The 17,423-nt window shown below is 55.8% G+C and overlaps 1 protein-coding gene across 6 annotated transcripts in view; it reads left to right on the top strand.

Moving 5' to 3' along the window:
* The window catches only part of LOC111154679 (nephrocystin 4), a 108,780-nt gene that overhangs the window by 33,798 nt on the left and 57,559 nt on the right, over positions 1-17,423 (top strand). For all 6 annotated transcript variants that reach the window (XM_022514493.1, XM_022514494.1, XM_022514496.1 and 3 more), the window contains exons 9-11: positions 1,137-1,318; positions 1,995-2,121; positions 16,571-16,753. In XM_022514493.1, the coding sequence (XP_022370201.1) occupies positions 1,137-1,318; positions 1,995-2,121; positions 16,571-16,753 (492 nt within the window). The remainder of the gene's footprint in view (positions 1-1,136; positions 1,319-1,994; positions 2,122-16,570; positions 16,754-17,423) is intronic.

Here is a 17,423-nt window from a genome sequence, read left to right on the forward strand (position 1 = left end):
CGGACACACACGCACGCACACACGTGCACGCACGCTCACAGGTACACACGGACACACACGCACGCACACACGTGCACGCACGCTCACAGGTACACACGTGCACACATCCACGCACATACGTGCACGCACGCTCATAGGCACACACGTGCACACATGCACTCCTCGAAGGGACGGACTGGTTTTGCTCTCTGCGCATTCCTGACAAGGTAGCCGTACAAGGTCTCGTGCGAAACAGGAGCACAGTGCAGGGGCTGGCGGAGCGCTGTCCCGCTGTGGCTCCCGCCCTGCTCTTCCTGCTCGGTGCGGACTGCGTGAGGAGGAGGTGCTTTATGGTTAGCGTTGTTGGATTTTACGTTTTCCCATTAAAGTCGCTTTACTGTGTATTTTTACTACTTTGTATTTAGTTCCCATCCAGCTGGTAGCTACTGTCCTGCCTCTGTCGCTCCATTTTCATTATCCCGAGACGAATAGGCTGGCTTTTGGTCTGCTCAGCTTGATTAATGAGCAATGAAGAAAACTTGAAGATTCAGGAATCGTTTCGCCACGATCACATAATTCAATACACAGTAGTCGCCTGGAGGACTGTCCTTGCTCATTTGTTAAAGCACCTGTACATTTTTTTTTCTCAAGATGAAACACTTTAATATCCAGCGATCACTTTGGGACAGATTCTGTGTTTATCGGTTTATGACTTACCGCGTCCATACGCTCCCTCTTCCTGCTGCCCCTTTGGCCCCGAGCCTCCGGAGACTGAGTCTGGGGCCGGGCAGAGGCGCCTCAGGGGCCGTGGGCTGCTGCACTGAGGCTCACGTTTGCTGCATCTTGGGAATTGTGCTCAGCCGTGGCAACCTGAGCCCGAGTTTGAGGACTGCCCCACACCCGGGGGAGGGCGTGTTGGGGTGGAAAGCCCAGAGAAGGCCGTGCGGTGAGGAAACCCACAGCAGCCTAGAAAATGCCCGAAGGCCAGCGGTTCTTGGAGTTGCCTGTCATTCGCTTGGACTCATTTTCGCTGGGCACCCTCTGATCCGGAAATGCCTGGGGCGGCCGTTACAGTTTCTTCTCTCTGCTTGCCTCTCCCCTGGGAGCTTCTGCCCTTTGGCCCAGGGGCTGACCCTGCGTGCCCTTTGCTTTCCTAGGGGGGCATTCCGCTGGACGGCAGCGCGCTGGAGATCTTGGAGCGCCGCCTGTGCGTGGGCGTGCACAACGGTCTGGGCTTCGTGCAGAGGCCGCAGGTGGTGGTGCTGGTGCCCGAGCTGGACGTGGCCTTGACGCGCTCTGCCAGTTTCAGCAGGAAAGTAGGCTCCTCCTCCAAGGCCAGGTATGCTCGCCAGGGTGTGAGGAGTAGCTCCGTGGAGCAGGGAGGTACGAGGGTGCATGTAGCTGGGGGTCAAAGTGAGGTGGAGCTGTTTTTGCATGGAAAGTGTGCACTCGTCCGCCGGGGCTTCTGTCCTGGTGTCTCTGTTTCCTCTTGCTGACTTCTGCGCGTTAGGAGCAGACCTCAGTGATGTCCCATTGGAAAAGTCCTGATGTGTGCTGTGACACTTTGGAGTTAGCATGACAGGTGCCTCCCGCTGTGGCTGCTTGAGGTCTGAGGAGACCCTGGCATGCTTTCTCCCACCGGGCCTGCGAGCAGGGTCACAGATGGCGGGGAACCAGCAGGCAGGAAATTCTGTCGTTCTGTTCAGTCCTGTGTTCCCAAGTCAGAATCAGAGAGCGCTCCGAGGGGTGCCCCATGTGAAGCCGGCAGAGACTGGTCCCGGAGGACGAGCCTCCCTGGAGACCTGGCCATATTGGCTGTCCTCCTGGCCTAAGCTCTGGCAATTTGGAGCAAGTGATTGAGGCACCTAGAGAGGCTCTGGTTTGGAAGCTACCTTGGGGGCTGAACACACAGCAGAGCTCAGCGGCATCATTGGGGGCACAGACAGCATCCCGCGGCGGGTAGAAGGCAGTAGGAGCCCTGCCTGACCTGCCGCTGCTCCGTGTTCTTGATGCAGCTCCGGAAACCAGGCTCTGGTTTTGAGAAGCCGCCTCCGACTCCCTGAGATGGTCCGTCACCCTGCGTTTGCCATCGTCTTTCAGCTGGAGTACGTGTTTAACAGCCCTTCTGGAGTGGACGGCAAGGTGAGAAGGGCCCTGGGCTCTGTGCCCTGAGGAGAAACGAAGTCGCCACTAACGTCGTTTCTGTTAAATAACTTAGTGCAATTACCATCAGCTGTGTGGACAGCACGTGCGGCCTGGGATCACGGAAACGGCTTCTTGCTAGTCGCAGAGCTTTGTCACAGTCATTTCCTGTCTTTATGGTCATAGACTGTTCTGCTGGCCGGCGGTGATCAGTAGCTCGGTAGGCACGCGTGAGAGCCTTGATTCACAAATATTGCATCGGTAAAGTGTTTAAAGAATGAGTCTACTTTAATGCAGTTTTCACATGATCCTTAGTAAAGCTCGAATCTGCACAAGTGATACATATTTTCTTACTGTGACCTTGTGTCTGTGTCATAACTAAGAGTCTGTGCAGTTCACTTGGAAGACGACAGAAGACCCTTGAGTGACACAGGTTTGAACTGTGCGGGGCCATTTACAACCAAAAAAGGTTTTTTTGGTAAATACAGTATGTAAGTGTGTTTTTTCCTTACGATTTTCCTTAATGGCATTTTCTTTCTTCTGGTTGGTTTTATTATAAGAACACAGCATATAACACTTATTACTTTTGAAACGTGTTCGTCGGCTGTTCCTGCTACTGGCCAGGCTTCTGGTCAGACTGTAGCTGTTAGGAGTTACGTTTTTGGAGGAGTCGAAAGTTCCTGCAGGCCTTGGATGGCGCGGGGGTTGGAGTCCCTCCGCCCCATGTTACTTGGGGCTCAGCATGTAGCACAGAGGCGACATTCACATCACTGATGGGGCCGCTTTGGAAACCTCAAATCAGGCTGTACTTAAGATTCGGTCTTCTGTTTGCAAAAGCAGATGTCAATTTAACATGTCGATTTGAAGTAAAAGGATGACAAGGCGCCTGCCCTGAGGACCAGCTGGCCAGCGTCGTGGCACTGCGGCTGGAGGGCCAGGGCTGAGGACGGTCTTGGGGCAAGCCTTAGGAGGGGGAGGGCGGTGCTGAGCGGCGGTGCTGTTTTGTGTTCTCATCTGCCCTTTGCCGTGCACAGCTCAGGGCGGCAGGATCCGGAGTCCCGAGCAGGTGAGCAGATCCAGAGGCAGGCATCCTGATTGTGGCCGAACAGGTGGTCACCATCGTTGCAGTCAAGCTGTCGTTCGCAGCTCCGCTCTTCTTTATTTACTACCAGACAAGGCAGCCGGAATGCAGCGGCGTGAGCGCGCGTGGCAGCATGGGGTGGGCGCCCCGGGCTTGAGGGGGACAATACCAGGAGGGAGGGACTCCGGGGCCGGCACCCAGGGCTGCCTGGGAAAGGAGACAGGGAGGAGTCGGCCCAGCTGCCCGTGGGCCTGGCGCCCCCGCGTCTTGCAAATGTGCAGAGAGCGTTCCCTCCGAATGCTGGATTACAGTTTGCCCGCAGTTACGGGTCTGTACGTGGAAACTGATGTGTCACGTGACGCTCCGTGGTTATTTGTTGACCCTTCCTGGAGACGCTTACCCAGCGCAGGTGGCTTTGCCACGTGTTGCCGCTTTATGGAGCTTCTGGAGGGCGGCGTGTAATGGCTCATTGGTTCTTTGTGGCGCGGAGGTCTCTCCTGACGCAGGATGTTGGATGCCGTGGTGTGGCCATCGGCTGCTCTTTCTTAGGTGCAGCCGCGAGGGGGTGGTCCGCACGGAAGCCTGCTGTGTGCGTGGAGAAGCAGGGGGCCGCGCACCCCAGGGGCAGGCCTGAGTCGGACGGGTGTCCACGTTGGAGGGGAGGGCGCAGGGGCGCTCCTGGCCCTCGTCCTTCCCCAGGAGTATCCGTGAGTCGGGGGTGTGGCCTGGGGTGCGGGGGACAGCTGCAGCCAGCACGGCCCGGGTTCCTCTGCGGGCGGTCACGGAGCACGTGTTCACTGGCCTCCCACCTGCGAGTCTCTTTCTCCCTTCCTGTCCCTGTGAGAGAGCTTCCCCCGGTGGACATTTCACAGGTAAACTGAGGCAGACTGCATAGGAAAATGAACCAGCTAGCTCAGCCAGCCGTGTGCACAATCCTGTTTTGTCCACACCATCTCCTACAACCTGTTTTGATTTATTTTGAGGCAAATTCCAGTCATTGCCTGCTGTGATGACTGTGAACGTTGTGGCACGTATGATCTTTTCTTCTTTTAACTTTTTTATTTTGGAAAATTGCAAATATGAAGGGAGAGAGAAACCTGGACCTGGCAGGGTGCCTGCCTCCGCTCCTCCCGCCCCCTGTCCCTTGGCCCCTGTCACTCGGTCCTTGACAGCCCGTCGCTGCCTCCGTGAGCGGTCCACACGTGTCCCCAGACGATGGGGCTGCTGCCGCAGTGCCCTGTCACAGCAGAAAACTGAGGCAGATTGTCCGCTGCCACCCAGTGTCCAGTCGGCCTGCGCACCATTTCTCAAGTACTTTACAGAATCAGAAGTAGAAGAGCCGAAACATAAATGTGCTTTTCTTTGGAAAATGATTTCTGAGCCAGGTCTTCCGCACAAGGGGAGCCATCGCGTTCTCCCTCACGGATGCCACTTCTGTTGCCGAGACCTGTTCTCAAGATGTGTTCCTTAGGTCTCGTGTCCTTTTATGGCTGACGCTTGAAGTAACAGAACGGGCCTGTGTCACCGGCGTGTCAGACCAGGAGCCAGAGGCTTCTGTCTCCTGAGGCCCCTTTGAGTCTCGCCCCTGCAAGTGGCAGATGGGGAGAAACCGTCGGGCTGAGAGGGTTTCTAGTTCCTACCCAGTCACCTGAGTCCGAGAGCAGTTTCTGGGTCCTGAGTATTTTGGTAGTCATGAAACACAGACCAGAAGGACCGAGAAGACACGCTCCTCGTTGGTAACCTGTTGTGAAGTCTGCACACCTTTTAGTCGGCCAGAACAGCTAAAGCCCTTTGTAATTTGTCTCTGGCCGAGCTGCCAAGAGCCAGAGGAAGCACTTTTCCCCTCTGGGAGGTAGGGTACGTGGGGCAGCGTGCCCGTATCAGGCGGCCTGTTTGCAGAGAGGTGTGGGCTCCCTCAGTGCTGGCTGACGGGGACGTTGACAAAGCAGACGCCCTCGATCGTGAGAGAACGGCAGAATGAAGGCACTGTGGAAACAACCAGACCCAGAGTCTTCGGTGCATCTTCAGGTGAGAATAAGTGCAGATCCCCGGGGGCCTGCCGGGGGCTAAAACCGTCCTTTTCGTGGCGTCACATAGCAAAATAACTTCCAGCTCTCCAGAAGGTAAATGTTAGCTAATTTATTATTTATGTATGTCCTAATGTTCTCTGACAAAACAAGCCCATATAACAAAGATCGGAGTGTTTGCCAGGTGCCTGGTCCTCAGAGCTGAGTATTTTGATGTTCTGTATTTGGCACATGAATATTATGCCTTGATTTATTCTGAAAATGATGTACATTTCAACATTTAGAACTTGGAAATATAAAAGTCTTGAGGGTTTTCTGGAATTCTTTCAGGATAACCTGGCTTGTCCCCTGGAGCACGCTGCCCTCCAGACAGCGTGGCCGCCTTTCCACCCGCTCAGCCCAGGCTCTGCCCTCATCTCCTGGAGTCAGCGGGGCTGAGTGCCCCCACCCACATGGGTGGACGCTGACGGAGAGGGGTCTGCGGCCGAGTCTTCTGCTTTGTCCTGAATGTTGGAGCCCAAAGTGCTTATGGCTTTCGGAATGATATCAACTCACTTTTTGAAAATTGTTTTTTTGGTTTGTCTTTTTCAAAAATATTTTATTTTACTAAGAAACTCACACAGCCTAAAACAGTTTTAAAGGGTATAGTGCAGTGGCTTTCTCACTTTTTTTTCCCTGATGTCTTTTCTTTCTCGTGGAAACAATGCACGTATCACAAGCTTTTCCATCTTAACTCTTCTCGAGCACACAGTTCTGTGGCATCAAGCGCGTTCACGTGTGCTGTGGGGCCGTCACCTCGTCCATCCCCAGAAGGCACGTCCTGTGAAATCGTACAGTATTTGTCCTTTCGTGGCTGGTTTCTTACACTCGGACTTACGTGCTCAGGGCCCTTCCACCGTGTGCCGTGTTGGAGAACTTCCTTCCTTCTCACGGCTGCAGACGGCTGTCTCGCGCGTCGGAGTTCTGCGCATCCGGCCATGGGTGGCTGGGCCTGGGCAGCTTCCCCATTCCAAACGCTGCGGATAACGCTAACACGGACACGCGCACACGCTATCCCTTCGAGACCCTCCACTCGGCCCTCCTGGGCAGCGGAAGCAGAATTGTTGGCTTGTGTGGTCGTTGTGTTTTTCGTGTTTTGAGGAGCCCCACACCGGTTTACGCAGCGGCCACGTCCGTTTACGTTCCCACCGACGGCGCGAGGGTCCTGCTTCCTCCGCAGCCTCGCCCGCCCTCGCTGTTTGGCGTGTGAAGGGGGTGAGGTGGTGTCGCGCTGTGGTTTGGATTCGTCTCCGTGGCGGTCAGTTCCGCCGAGCATCTCATCGCCAGCTTGCTGGCCTGTATCTTCGTCGGGGGAGTGTCTGTCCGAGTCCTTTGCCTGGTTTGGGTCGGGTGGTTTGTTGTTTGTTGCAGGGTTCAGGACTTCTCTCCGTGTTCTGGCTGTGACTCTTTGATCAGATAATGTGGTTTGCAAATTTCTTCTTTCATGTTACTGGGGGTGAGCTTCTCCGGCTAATTAATAAAGCGTCTACGCGGTCTGGGGCAAGTCTTTGTGGACACACATTTTCACTTGTTGCCGAGGGCTGTGGGACCGCACTCCGGGTCCGGTAGATCCGCGCTGCCTTTCCAAGCACAGCCTGTTTCTCCTAAGTGTTTGCGCCGCGGCTGTCTGTGAAGGACGGCTGCTCCACGCCCTCACCAGCTTCTGGTTTCGTCTGTCTTTTTAGCTTCAGCCTTTCTCCTGGGTGTGAACATGGTTTTAATTTGCCTTTCCCTGATGACCAGGCATGAGTACGTGTTCTGTGCTTGTCAGCCATCCCTACTCGTCCTTCAGGACGCATCCAGGCCATTGTTTTGGTTTGTGTGTCTTTTTGTTACTGGGTAGATGGGAGTTCCTTTCATATATTTTTGCTATAAACCTTGTATCAGATACATAGATCGCGAATACTTTTTCCGCAGCCTCTCACTTGCCTTTCCATATTCTTAACGTTTTTCTTGAAAAAAAAAAAAAAGGCATAGTAGGACTTTGTATAATTTCTTTAAAAATGTTTTGTTTGGACATGATTTCAGACTTACAGACAAGTTACAGAAATACGGGGACTACTGGTCTACGCCTCGCCAGACGCACGGGTTCATACCCGCCACATCGATTTGTCTCGACTTGCTGGTTCACGTCTGCTTTTCTGTGTTCTCCGTATGCACACGCAGGTCCACGTGTGTATTTTTTGTGAACTCTCTGGGAGTGATTGCGGACATCATGGCCCCTGACCCCAGACGCTTCAATGTGCATTTCCGAAGGCGCAGTGCCCTTCCATGGGTGCAGACCACAGCCTGCCGGGCTCAGCAGCGAGTGGGGCTGTAATCTCCACTGTAGTCCCAGCCTGCTGGTGACCCCGCGTGTCCCTGATGGCCTTGCTTTCCAGGGCAGGGCCCGAGGTGGTAGAGTTCCTGCCTCTGGGGCCGCCTCTGGTCTGGAGCAGCTCCACAGCCTTTCTTTGGCTTTCCTGATTTTATTATTTTTTTTAATAGGAATAGTTTCCTTCCTTTTAGAAATTAAAAAAATTTTTTTTTTTTAGTTTCAGAGGTAGTTTCATCAGTTGCCTATAACACCCAGTGCTCATCACAGCACGTGCCTTCCTCCATGCTGTCACCCAGTTACCCCTCCCCTCCAGCAGCCCTCAGTTTGTTTCCTATGGTTAAGAGTCTCTTAGGGTTTGTCTCCGTCTCTGATTTTGTCTTATTTTATTTTTCCCTCCCTTCCCTTGTGATCCTCTGTCTTGTTTCTTAAATTCCACATATGAGTGAGATCATATGATAATTGTCTTTTTCTGACTGACTTATTTCACTCAGCGTAATACCCTCTAGTTCCATCCACGTCAATGCAAATGGTGGGTATCCATCCTTTCTGACGGCTGACTTTCCCCTGCGTATATGTATAGACCGCCTCTTCTTCATCCGTTCATCTGTGGATGGACATCTAGGCTCTTTCCATAGTTTGGCTGTTGTGGACATTGCTGCTATGAGCATTCGGGTGCACGTGTCCCTTTGGATCACTACATTTGTCTCATTGTGGTTTTGATTTGTATTTCCTTGATGCCGCGTGATGTGGAGCACTTTCTCATGTGTCTGTTGGCCATCTGGATGTCTTCTTTGCAGAAATGTCTGTTCATGTTCTCTGCCCATTTCTTGACTGGACTGTTTTTTTTGGTTTTTGGTAAGTTCTGTATAGATTGGTAGAAACATTTGAAAGCGTGTGCTCCTCCTGTTGGATTTGGTGACGGTTCCTCCTGATGGAGTCAGCGTCTGCGTCCCAGCTGGGACACAGCAGTGGGGTGGGTGTGTCCCTCAGGGTCCCCCGTCAGAGGGGTGTGCTGTCCAGTTGGCCTGCTTAGTTTGGTCAGGTGTTGTGTGATGTCGCCACTGGACGGTTACTGGTTTTGCCCTTGCGGCTAGTAGGCAGTCTGGGGAGACCCTGTAAGGCCCTCCCCTAACCGTCCCTGGTTGGCCTCCGTTGTTGCCTTTCTCAGAGTGAGGATTCCAGCTCCACGTTGGGATGGACTCAAGGACACCTTTAAAAAAACAACAAAAAAAGAAAAACAAACTACTCTCCCTGATTATTTTAGTGCTCAGATTGCCCCAGAGCTGTCCACGGTCCTTCCAGGCTGTGTCCTTGTGATGTCCTCTGTCACGTTCTGTTCTCGGAGCAGTTTTCTACATTCTGGCGGTGCAAGATGCCCTGGGCTCAGCTGGCATCCTCCCCGCTCCAGCCCCGACATCAGTCGTCCTGGGAGGAGCTATGGTTTCCCACCTCTGCCTTGTACTCAATAAACTTTTTCTTTGAGAAAAGTTTCAGATTTACGGAAAAACTGTGTAGATGATACGAGATCCCACGCACCCGTCCCCAGTTCTGCTGCTGTTAGCCTCATTACTGCGGTACATCTGTCACAACTGATGAAGCAGTATTAATAAATGGTTACCAACCTAAGTCCGTGGTTTAGTTGAATTTCCTTCCCTAAAGTCCTTCTCTGTTCCAGGACCCCACTTGGGATGCCACACGTCAGGTAGTCATCGGGTCTTATGCGCCTCCGGACTGTGACAGTTTCTCAGATTTTCCTTGTTTCTGATGAGCCCTGGTTCTTTTTATTCATTTATTTTGATTTTTTAATTTACAAAAAAGATGTATGTATTTATTTGAGAGAGAGAGGTGGGAGGAGGGGCAGAGGGAGAGAGTCTCCGGCTGACTCTCTTCTGAGCACGGAGCCTGATGTGGGCCAGGTCCCGGGACCCCGAGATCGTGCCCTGAGTCAAAATCAAGAGCAGGTTTCTTAACTGCCTGAGTCACCCGGGCAGTCCAGCCCTGGTTCCTTTAAAGGGGATGCGTCCATGTCTGGATCTGGGTGCTAGGTGTGTCTTCGTTCCCCAGATCTGGTTTCGGTGGGCAGAGCTGGGAAACTCATCTGTGGAGACACACAGGCACACATATGCGCGCATGTGAGCACACATGTGTACACACTCTGTGTGCACAGACCTGGCTTAGGCCTGGAGTTCTTGCCGATTGCCGGCCATCTGGCAGGGCTCTCCAGCCTCCTTCGGCATGTGGCCCTCCCTCCTTACCTGCACGTCAGCCCCTGTGCAGGGTCACTCCACCGTCACTGCTGAGAGAGGCGGGTCTCCCAGCCCGCGTTCAGGGCTCTGGAAGAGTCTTGGAGCCCCTCAGCCTTGCCCCAGCGGGGTGCCCCTGCTGTTGCCCCAGCCCAGGCGGGGACCAGGGCCGTTGCTCCAGGGCTGCTGCAGTGGGTGGGCGCAAGGGGACACACGTGTGTGTTCTTGGCTCCCGTTCAGCGTGCGGGGGGCTGACTCCGCGTGTGTCCCCTCCGTCACAGCAGGCTGGCCACAGATCGCTTCGCCTTTCTCCGGCTGCCTTTACTCCATCATGCTGCACAGTTCATGGATTTCCTGCGTTTGCAGAGCTCGGCCATTGGCAGGGCCTCGCCGTTGGACGCGGTGCAGGGACTGCCGTCTGTGCACTTGCCGGCCTTGTGCCGCGTGCCCAGGAGGGCTTGCTCGACTGAGGGCTGGGGGTGGCCCTTGCCGGCCGTGGTGTTGTCAGGCTCTGGGGTCTGCTGCTCGGGGTGGGGGGTGAAGCGGCATTGCGGTGAGTGACCGAGAGAGGAGCCGACCATGTGGCGGTTTGTGGGTCGTCTGGTCCCTGCCTTTGCCCGCCTTCCTGGCGTGCACTTGCAGGTCCTCCTCATGTGCTGTGCTTGGTGAGGGAGGGCATCGCGCTCTCGGGGCATGTGCAGAGGCCTTCTCCCTCCCACTTGGCCGTCCGCCTTTTCACCCACACGCCTGTTTCTGGCCACATCCTCCTCTGCTCTGGCAGCTGTGACGAAATGCCTGTGAACTCAGACACGTAGCCCTCCTGGCGCTGGGCCTGAAGTCCAAGGTCACGGGGTAGCAGGTTTCGTTCCTGGTGAGGCCAGACCTTGCAGCCGTTGCCCTGGTGTGTGTGTGCGCGTGCGCGTGCGTGCATGTGTGTATGCATGTGTGCCCTGGTGTGTGTGTGTGTGCGCGCGCGTGTGTGTGTAGCGGTGGGAGGTCTCCTCTCTTCCTCTTCTTGCAAGGACACTGTTCCCCCCCGCCCTGCCTTCAGAGGACTAGTCACCTCCCGAAGGCCCCTCCTCTAGGTGCCATCCCACAGGGACTTGGGGCTTTGACCTGTGGGTCTTGGGGATGCAGACCTTCAGCCCATGGCCTCTTGGCCACAAAGAACCTCTTTCGCTGCAGTCAGATCGACCCGTGCTGACTCGCGCTGAACGTGGCTTTGAGTCGTCGTTAGAGAGCCTGTCCTTCCTCCCGTGCGGGCTCATCGTGCTTCCTCCTCTACACTCACCCTGTGCTGTCCTGTTGCCCAGGCCGCCTGCTAAAAAGGCCCCGCATGCCGCTGGTTTCGGTGCCTGTTCCTGGCGTCCTGGGTCTCTGCTCGAGCTTGTGTCTGCGTCAGTGTGCGCCGCTCTGCCTGTCCCTGTGCCCGGGCCATGGGTGTGGGTCCCCTGGGAGAGCGGCTGCCACCCCGCCGCTGCTCCTGCCCCCGTCCCGCTCTCCCTGCGTGTGTGTCTCCGCACGCTCAGGGGCGAGCTCGCGGGTGTTTCTGCTGGGATTGTGTCACACGTGGAAGTGAACGTGGGGAGTGTTGATGTCATGATTGTGTTACTGTGTCCTGACCAAGAATGAGGGAAGTCTTTCCATTTTTGCTGACCTGTTCTTGTGTTTTCAGGAGTGATTTTTGAGGTTTAAATGTGGATCTCAAATGCTTGAACAGCCGATCGTGTTTACTCCTTGGTGCTTGACTTCTGCGCTGCTGGTGTCACCGGGACTTTCTTCCCTCACTTCTGCTCACTTCAGTCTGACTGTTTTTTGTGGACGGTTAGCATTTTTTACCAGCGCCTCCCATAGCTCTTATCATACACCACACGCTGCTTTTAAAATTAAACTGTATTTTGAGGTGATGACTGACTCACACGTGAGTCACGCCGTAGGAAATAATCGGAGGGATCTGTGCCCCTTTCCCACATCCCCAGCGTAAACCCTGTCTTCCCCGGGGCAGAGGCTCCGCTGTCCAGTCCCGCCTTCCGCTTTTCTTCCGGGTCTCGCAGCTGGCTAGTGCTCTCCACCACTGCATGCCTCCTTCCCGTCCCTCTCCTCTCCCCCTCCCAAGGCGATGCCTCCAGGGCTGGGATGGGGGTGGGGCGATGGGGGTGATGGGGGGATGGGATTGGGTGGGTCGTGGCTGCAGACAGCCTTTCCTGGAGTGCTGATTCCTGAAGAGGGCTGCCTTCCCCCAGGGCCCCTGGGCCCCCCTCACGGAAGGACCAGCACTGGCCCCGCACGGCCCTTCTCTGCAGTAGCGGCCACTCCAGACCTGTGCAGGCCCTTGTTGACCTGTGGGGGACCAGCCCTGAGGATTGGAGGGCCGTGCCCGCAGGAAGGACACCAGGCCGCCGAGCCTGAGCCCTGCCATCAAGGACACTGTCGGACCCAGGCGGAGGAGGGGAGAAGCGGAACAAGGCAAGGGGCAGGTTTTCCTGAGGAAGCAGGTGCACGTGCAAAGGCCACTGGGCTCTGCAGTCCATCTCCAGAGGCCCGGAGGCCACACGCCTGTCCCCCTCTCCAGGCACAGCTCCAAGCTCAGGACCATTTCGCCTTCGCTTCTTTAATTCATTGTCAAGTGACCACCTTTGTTGCTGAGGACCAAAGTGCTATGACCTTTTTAGCCAGGATGAAGCGTTGTCCCACGTTACGGTGCTTTCTTCAGACCACACACCCGTTCGTCACTGCTCGTGCGTGTGTTTGCAAGTACGCCACTCGGTAGAATGAAACGACTGTACCGTCTGTCAGATGATTGCTGTGCCTTTACATGGCACGTACTGTCATACACGCAGATTAAGTGAGTAATTAAGTGTCGTTGGGTTTCCTTTTGCACCGTGAGTGTGTAGGAAGGAAATTGGCCTGCAGACGCTGCCACGTGCACTGTCCGTCTGATTTACAAACGGCTTTGGCATCTAACTGACCGGTTTCTGGAAGGACGACTTCAGGCTGATGATGCCTGTCCCGTGAGTCTTTGCTTTGTGCGGTGGCATCACCCGGCCCTGGGTGCCTGTCTCTCTCCTGACCCTTCACCTTGCAGGCTCTTGGGCCTCGTGCAGTGCGCCGCAGTGGCCAAGGACCCAGTATTCTTTACGGAGACCGCTGGGACACGAGTAACCTGGAGCCGGCCTTGTTCCTTGCTGGTCGTCGAGCTCTGGCTGCTCTCAGGTGCCCATCAGTCATGTGGGCAGATGCCTGCCCCTCTGCAGGACGGGCCTTGGCCCCGCCGCTCGCGTTGGTGGTGGGCGTTCTTGGACGCGCCTGCACCCAGCCCGGGGCTGGCTTCCGTCCGGAGGCTTCAGGGGAGGATCGCTGGTGCCTCTCACAGGTTTCGGCAGCCGCGGTCCCCCTGGGCTCACAGCCATGTCCCTGCAGCTTCTGCCTGCACGTGGCCTCCCTCTGTCTCTCGCTCTCCACTCGCTTTCTGTCCTGCTTTGTCAGGACACTGGTCATTGGATTTGGGGCTCACCCGGATAATCTAGATCTCCTAATCTCGTAAGACTTAATTACATCTGCATGGACCCTTTTTCCAAATCACGTCACAGTCACAGCATTCAGGGCTTGGGCTGGGGACCTGCCTTTCTGAAGCTGCGGGGAGCCCCCACAGGGAGCCGGGTTATGGCGTTCCCATCAGGGCTGTCTGTTGGGCTCTGCCTGGGGCATGTTGGTGTGGCCCTTCTGTTCCCCAAACCCGGCTTACGCTCCAGTGTGCTCCTTCGGCCTCTTGTTTGCTGTTCTCATTAAAAGTCTAAATGGGGAACCGTTCAATGGTTTTCTCTCCCCCCCACCCCCCCTTTTTTCTCGTGAACGCAAACCCAGTTGGGCAGGAGAAGGTGTTACGAAGTAACTGACTTTATCTCAACCACTAGACTTCACCGCAGGAGGAGCCTTGTCACGCTGACCAGTCAAATAGGTGCTTGGATGCACCTGACCTCCTCAGAGCTGGGAACCAGGCTGGGGGGATCCGGGGCGCAGGGCTGGGCAGGCTCTCGCCTGCAGGTGTCAGCCCGGCCTGGTATTGCCACCGAGCCCTAATTGTTGCAGAAATCCTTGCAAAGGAATGATCAGCGGCTCGCGGATCATTTCTTCTTGTTGGAGCTGTTAGAGACGCGGGTGAGGGGAGGCGGATATGTGTGTAACCGACAGGTACTCCGCACGGGGAGGGCTGTTATCGATCGAGAACTAGGAAACCAAAGGAACTGTGAAATTGGAAGACTGCGTATCAGAATCACCTCATTTGAAAGATTAAACTAGAAGGACTGGCACAAATAGCATGACAACTTGGATACATATTTTACTTTTGATCCTGTAATAACCTGGGTCTTTTTTTTTTTTTTTTAATATTTTATTTATTTATTTGACAGAGATCAGAAGCAGGCAGAGAGGCAGGCGGGTGGCGGGAGGCAGGCTCCCTGCCGAGCAGAGAGCCCGATGTGGGGCTCGATCCCAGGACCCCGGGATCATGACCCGAGCCGAAGGCAGAGGCTTTAACCCACTGAGCCGCCCAGGCGCCCCTAACCTGGGTCTTATAAGGAGATGGCTGTTTACAAACGTAGTCTAGCAATGTTGGAATCTGCAGAGTGTTTTTTCGTGGCCAGTTTTGCTAATACAATTATAGTGATTTTAAAAAATATTTTGTTTATTTGAGAGAAAGAGCACGAGAGCTGAAGGCAGGTGTTTAACAGACTGAGCCGCCCAGGTGCCCCCAGAGATGTTGTTTTTAAAGAGCAGTGGACTTACAGTCCCCCTGTTGTCCTCTGACCGTTTGACGTCACCGCCGTCAGCTAGCAGGCGGGGAGCGGCAGGGTGGTCTGCGCACCTGACGCGTTTCGGACGTGCTGGGCAGGGTCACACGCGTAGGTGTCTTACTTTGCCAGTTCTTCGTACCTCCAGGATGTTCTCACTGAGCTGGCAGGGTGGCCGGGGCAGAGGGGGCGGCAGCCTAGCCCGTGATCGGAAGTCGGGGTCAGAACAGGCCCCACAGAAGTGAGGTTGGTCCGCTTATGATGGGGCCTCAGGAAGAGACATTGATTTGGGGCCAGACGCTGACTCTGGACTCTCATCCCATATGACCGAGGACGTGGTAGGACGGGAGACCGCTGGGCAGAGGAATATTTTGGACAGCCCGACCGGGGTGAGACGAGTGTGCTTCCTTTTCCATGTTGGGTGCTGCCCACACATCCCCTCAGCTGCGGTGGGCCCAGCTGACTGTGGAGTCGTGTGCGCTGGGCTCCAGCCAGAGTCCCTCCGTGTGCGTGTGTGACGATGTCCCGCGAACCCGAATGCCGTCATGTCCTGGCTGTGACAAGCAGGCGGGGTCTGTTGGGAGCCCCAGCTTCTCCGCCAGAGCCTGGCGTTCTCCTGTGGCTTCCAACAAGGCCTGTGTCCGTGGGGTCCCCTCAGCTTTCCTCTCCTTGGGGACGATGTCTTTTATCGCCACGGATGGCGCACAGGCCTCCCTTCCTTCCAGGAGCGTAATGCCCCTCCTTGTAGGCTCCCCTTGCCCATGGCCCGAATGGGGAGGGCTGCCTGGCTCAGCGGATGAGGCCGGTGGTTGAGACCACACGGGGTCACCCCATTCCTTTGCTGTCCCCATTGCGGAGGGGAGTAGACCACTCGCTGCTGCCCATGAGGAGGGCGTTAGAAGCGCTGTGCCTGTGCTTCAGGGACCACCTACCGCCTTCAGGTTTTTGTCCTCCTGCCTTACCACCCGCACCAGGCAGCAGGCAGAGGCGGGGGTGGCTCCTGCCCCGGGCTGGACAGTTTCAGTGACTCTGGTTGGGGCGCTGTGCCCTGGGGCTGGAAAGTGCCTTCCTGGGCTCCCAGTCCTCCCTGCCTGCTGAGTGCCCCGTGGCCTCTAGCCCAGAGCGGGCCTTCCCAGAGCCCTGACAAACTGCCTCCCGTGGAGCCTGCGGCCTCTGCCTGTTGGGGGCTCAGCCAGAGCTGGGGTGTCTGACGGCGCCTACCCCCGCCGCTAGTCTCACTGCCCAGCTGAGCAGGCGTTCCAGGCCTGGAGTGTGGCTTTATTCTTAATTTGGAGTGAGCGCATGAAGGTGGTGCCATTAGAGCACGCTGAGCCAAGCCTGAAACGGTGTTTGAGAAAACGGCCTGTCCTCAATCCCGGCTTTTCCTTGGTGCCTTCACTGGCTTCACTTGCCCAGTGAAAGAGAAGGCGGGGGAAGGAAGGCACAGAAAATCGGGCCTGGCCGGTTTCCCAGGCCCACACAGAGTCACATACGTGACATGTACCGTTTGTTATGAGCAGAAACGTAGCTGGAGAAAATGCGCGTGGATGGTCGCAGACGGAGTGTCCGCGGCACCCTGCGCCGTCTCTGACACCAAGTGTCATTCCCAGTGTTTTCCTAATAGCCGTGAGCTGAGCGGGTGCGGGCGAGGGGCAGCGTGCTTGCAGAGCCACACCAAGAGCCCCAGGGGAACAGGCAGGGTCAGCAGGGCGGTGTCGTCTTTAGAAGAGAGGCTGCTGCTGCCTTGAGCCGGAGGGGAGATCCCTAGAGGAGAGCTTGGGAGGGCAGGGGGGTCTCAAGGTGGGCGGCTGCTCCCGTGCCCTCCGAGCTTCTGTGTCGTGCCCTCCTGCCCCGGTTCCTTCTTCGTGACCCTGCCTGGCTGCACTGCTCCCTCCTGACATCTGCAAGGCGGGTCTGGTGTAAGTCAGGCACCGACACCGTTTCCCTCGTAGGCGGCCGCCGTCCCCTCTCCGTCCGGCGTGGCGTGTATGCACACAATTCGCTGGGCTGTTTGGAACCCCGTGCTGGAAGCCGGCTCCGGGAAGGTGACCTTACCTCTGCAGGGTGGGATCCGGCCCAACCCCTCGCACCGTCTGGTCTATAAAGTGCCCCCGGCCAGCAGGAGCTCCGAAGAGGTAAGTGGTTCAGATGCTCCTTAAGTGTGAGACTTTGCCCCTGAGCTTCTGGCAAGTTCATACGTTTTCAAAACCAGAGGTTGTGTCATGAGCAGATTTTTCTTTCTTTCTTTTTATTTTTTTATTTGATAGAGAGATAACATAAGTAGGCAGAGCAGCAGGCAGAGGGAGAGGAGGAAGCAGGTTCCCTGCTGAGCAGAGAGCCCGATGCAGGGCTTGATCCCAGGACCCTGGGATCATGATCTAAGCCGAAGGCAGAGGCATTAACCTGCTGAGCCACCCAGGCACCCCATGAGCAGAATTTTTTCCTGTCATGAATGTGCCCTTAAGGGACGAGCATGATTGCTGAGTCCCAGTCACCTGTGAACCAAGGCGGGTTTTATTTTAGGGCTTAGGACATCCCCGTTCACACATCAGTCTTGCAAGATGGCCCAAGGGCCTGTGACTTTCATTTGTATGCACTGTGCAAATAGGGTGCTCTTCTATGCTGTGCGTGTACACGTGGGGGGTGAGCCTTCTGAGAGGCAGAGGCTGTGGTTGGCGCCGGGCACTGGGTGTCCAGCTGGGCTTGTCTCCATGCCTGGTTTCTCATGCCTGCTGGCCCCTAGCTCCTTCCAGCTTTGCACGGAGCGCAAGCCACAGCTGAAAATCCATGTTTGGAATAAAGTTC

This window comes from Enhydra lutris, unplaced genomic scaffold (genome assembly GCF_002288905.1).
Source record: "Enhydra lutris kenyoni isolate GAN:26980312 unplaced genomic scaffold, ASM228890v2 scaffoldscaffold38, whole genome shotgun sequence".
In the NCBI taxonomy this organism is placed as follows: Eukaryota; Metazoa; Chordata; class Mammalia; order Carnivora; family Mustelidae; genus Enhydra; species Enhydra lutris.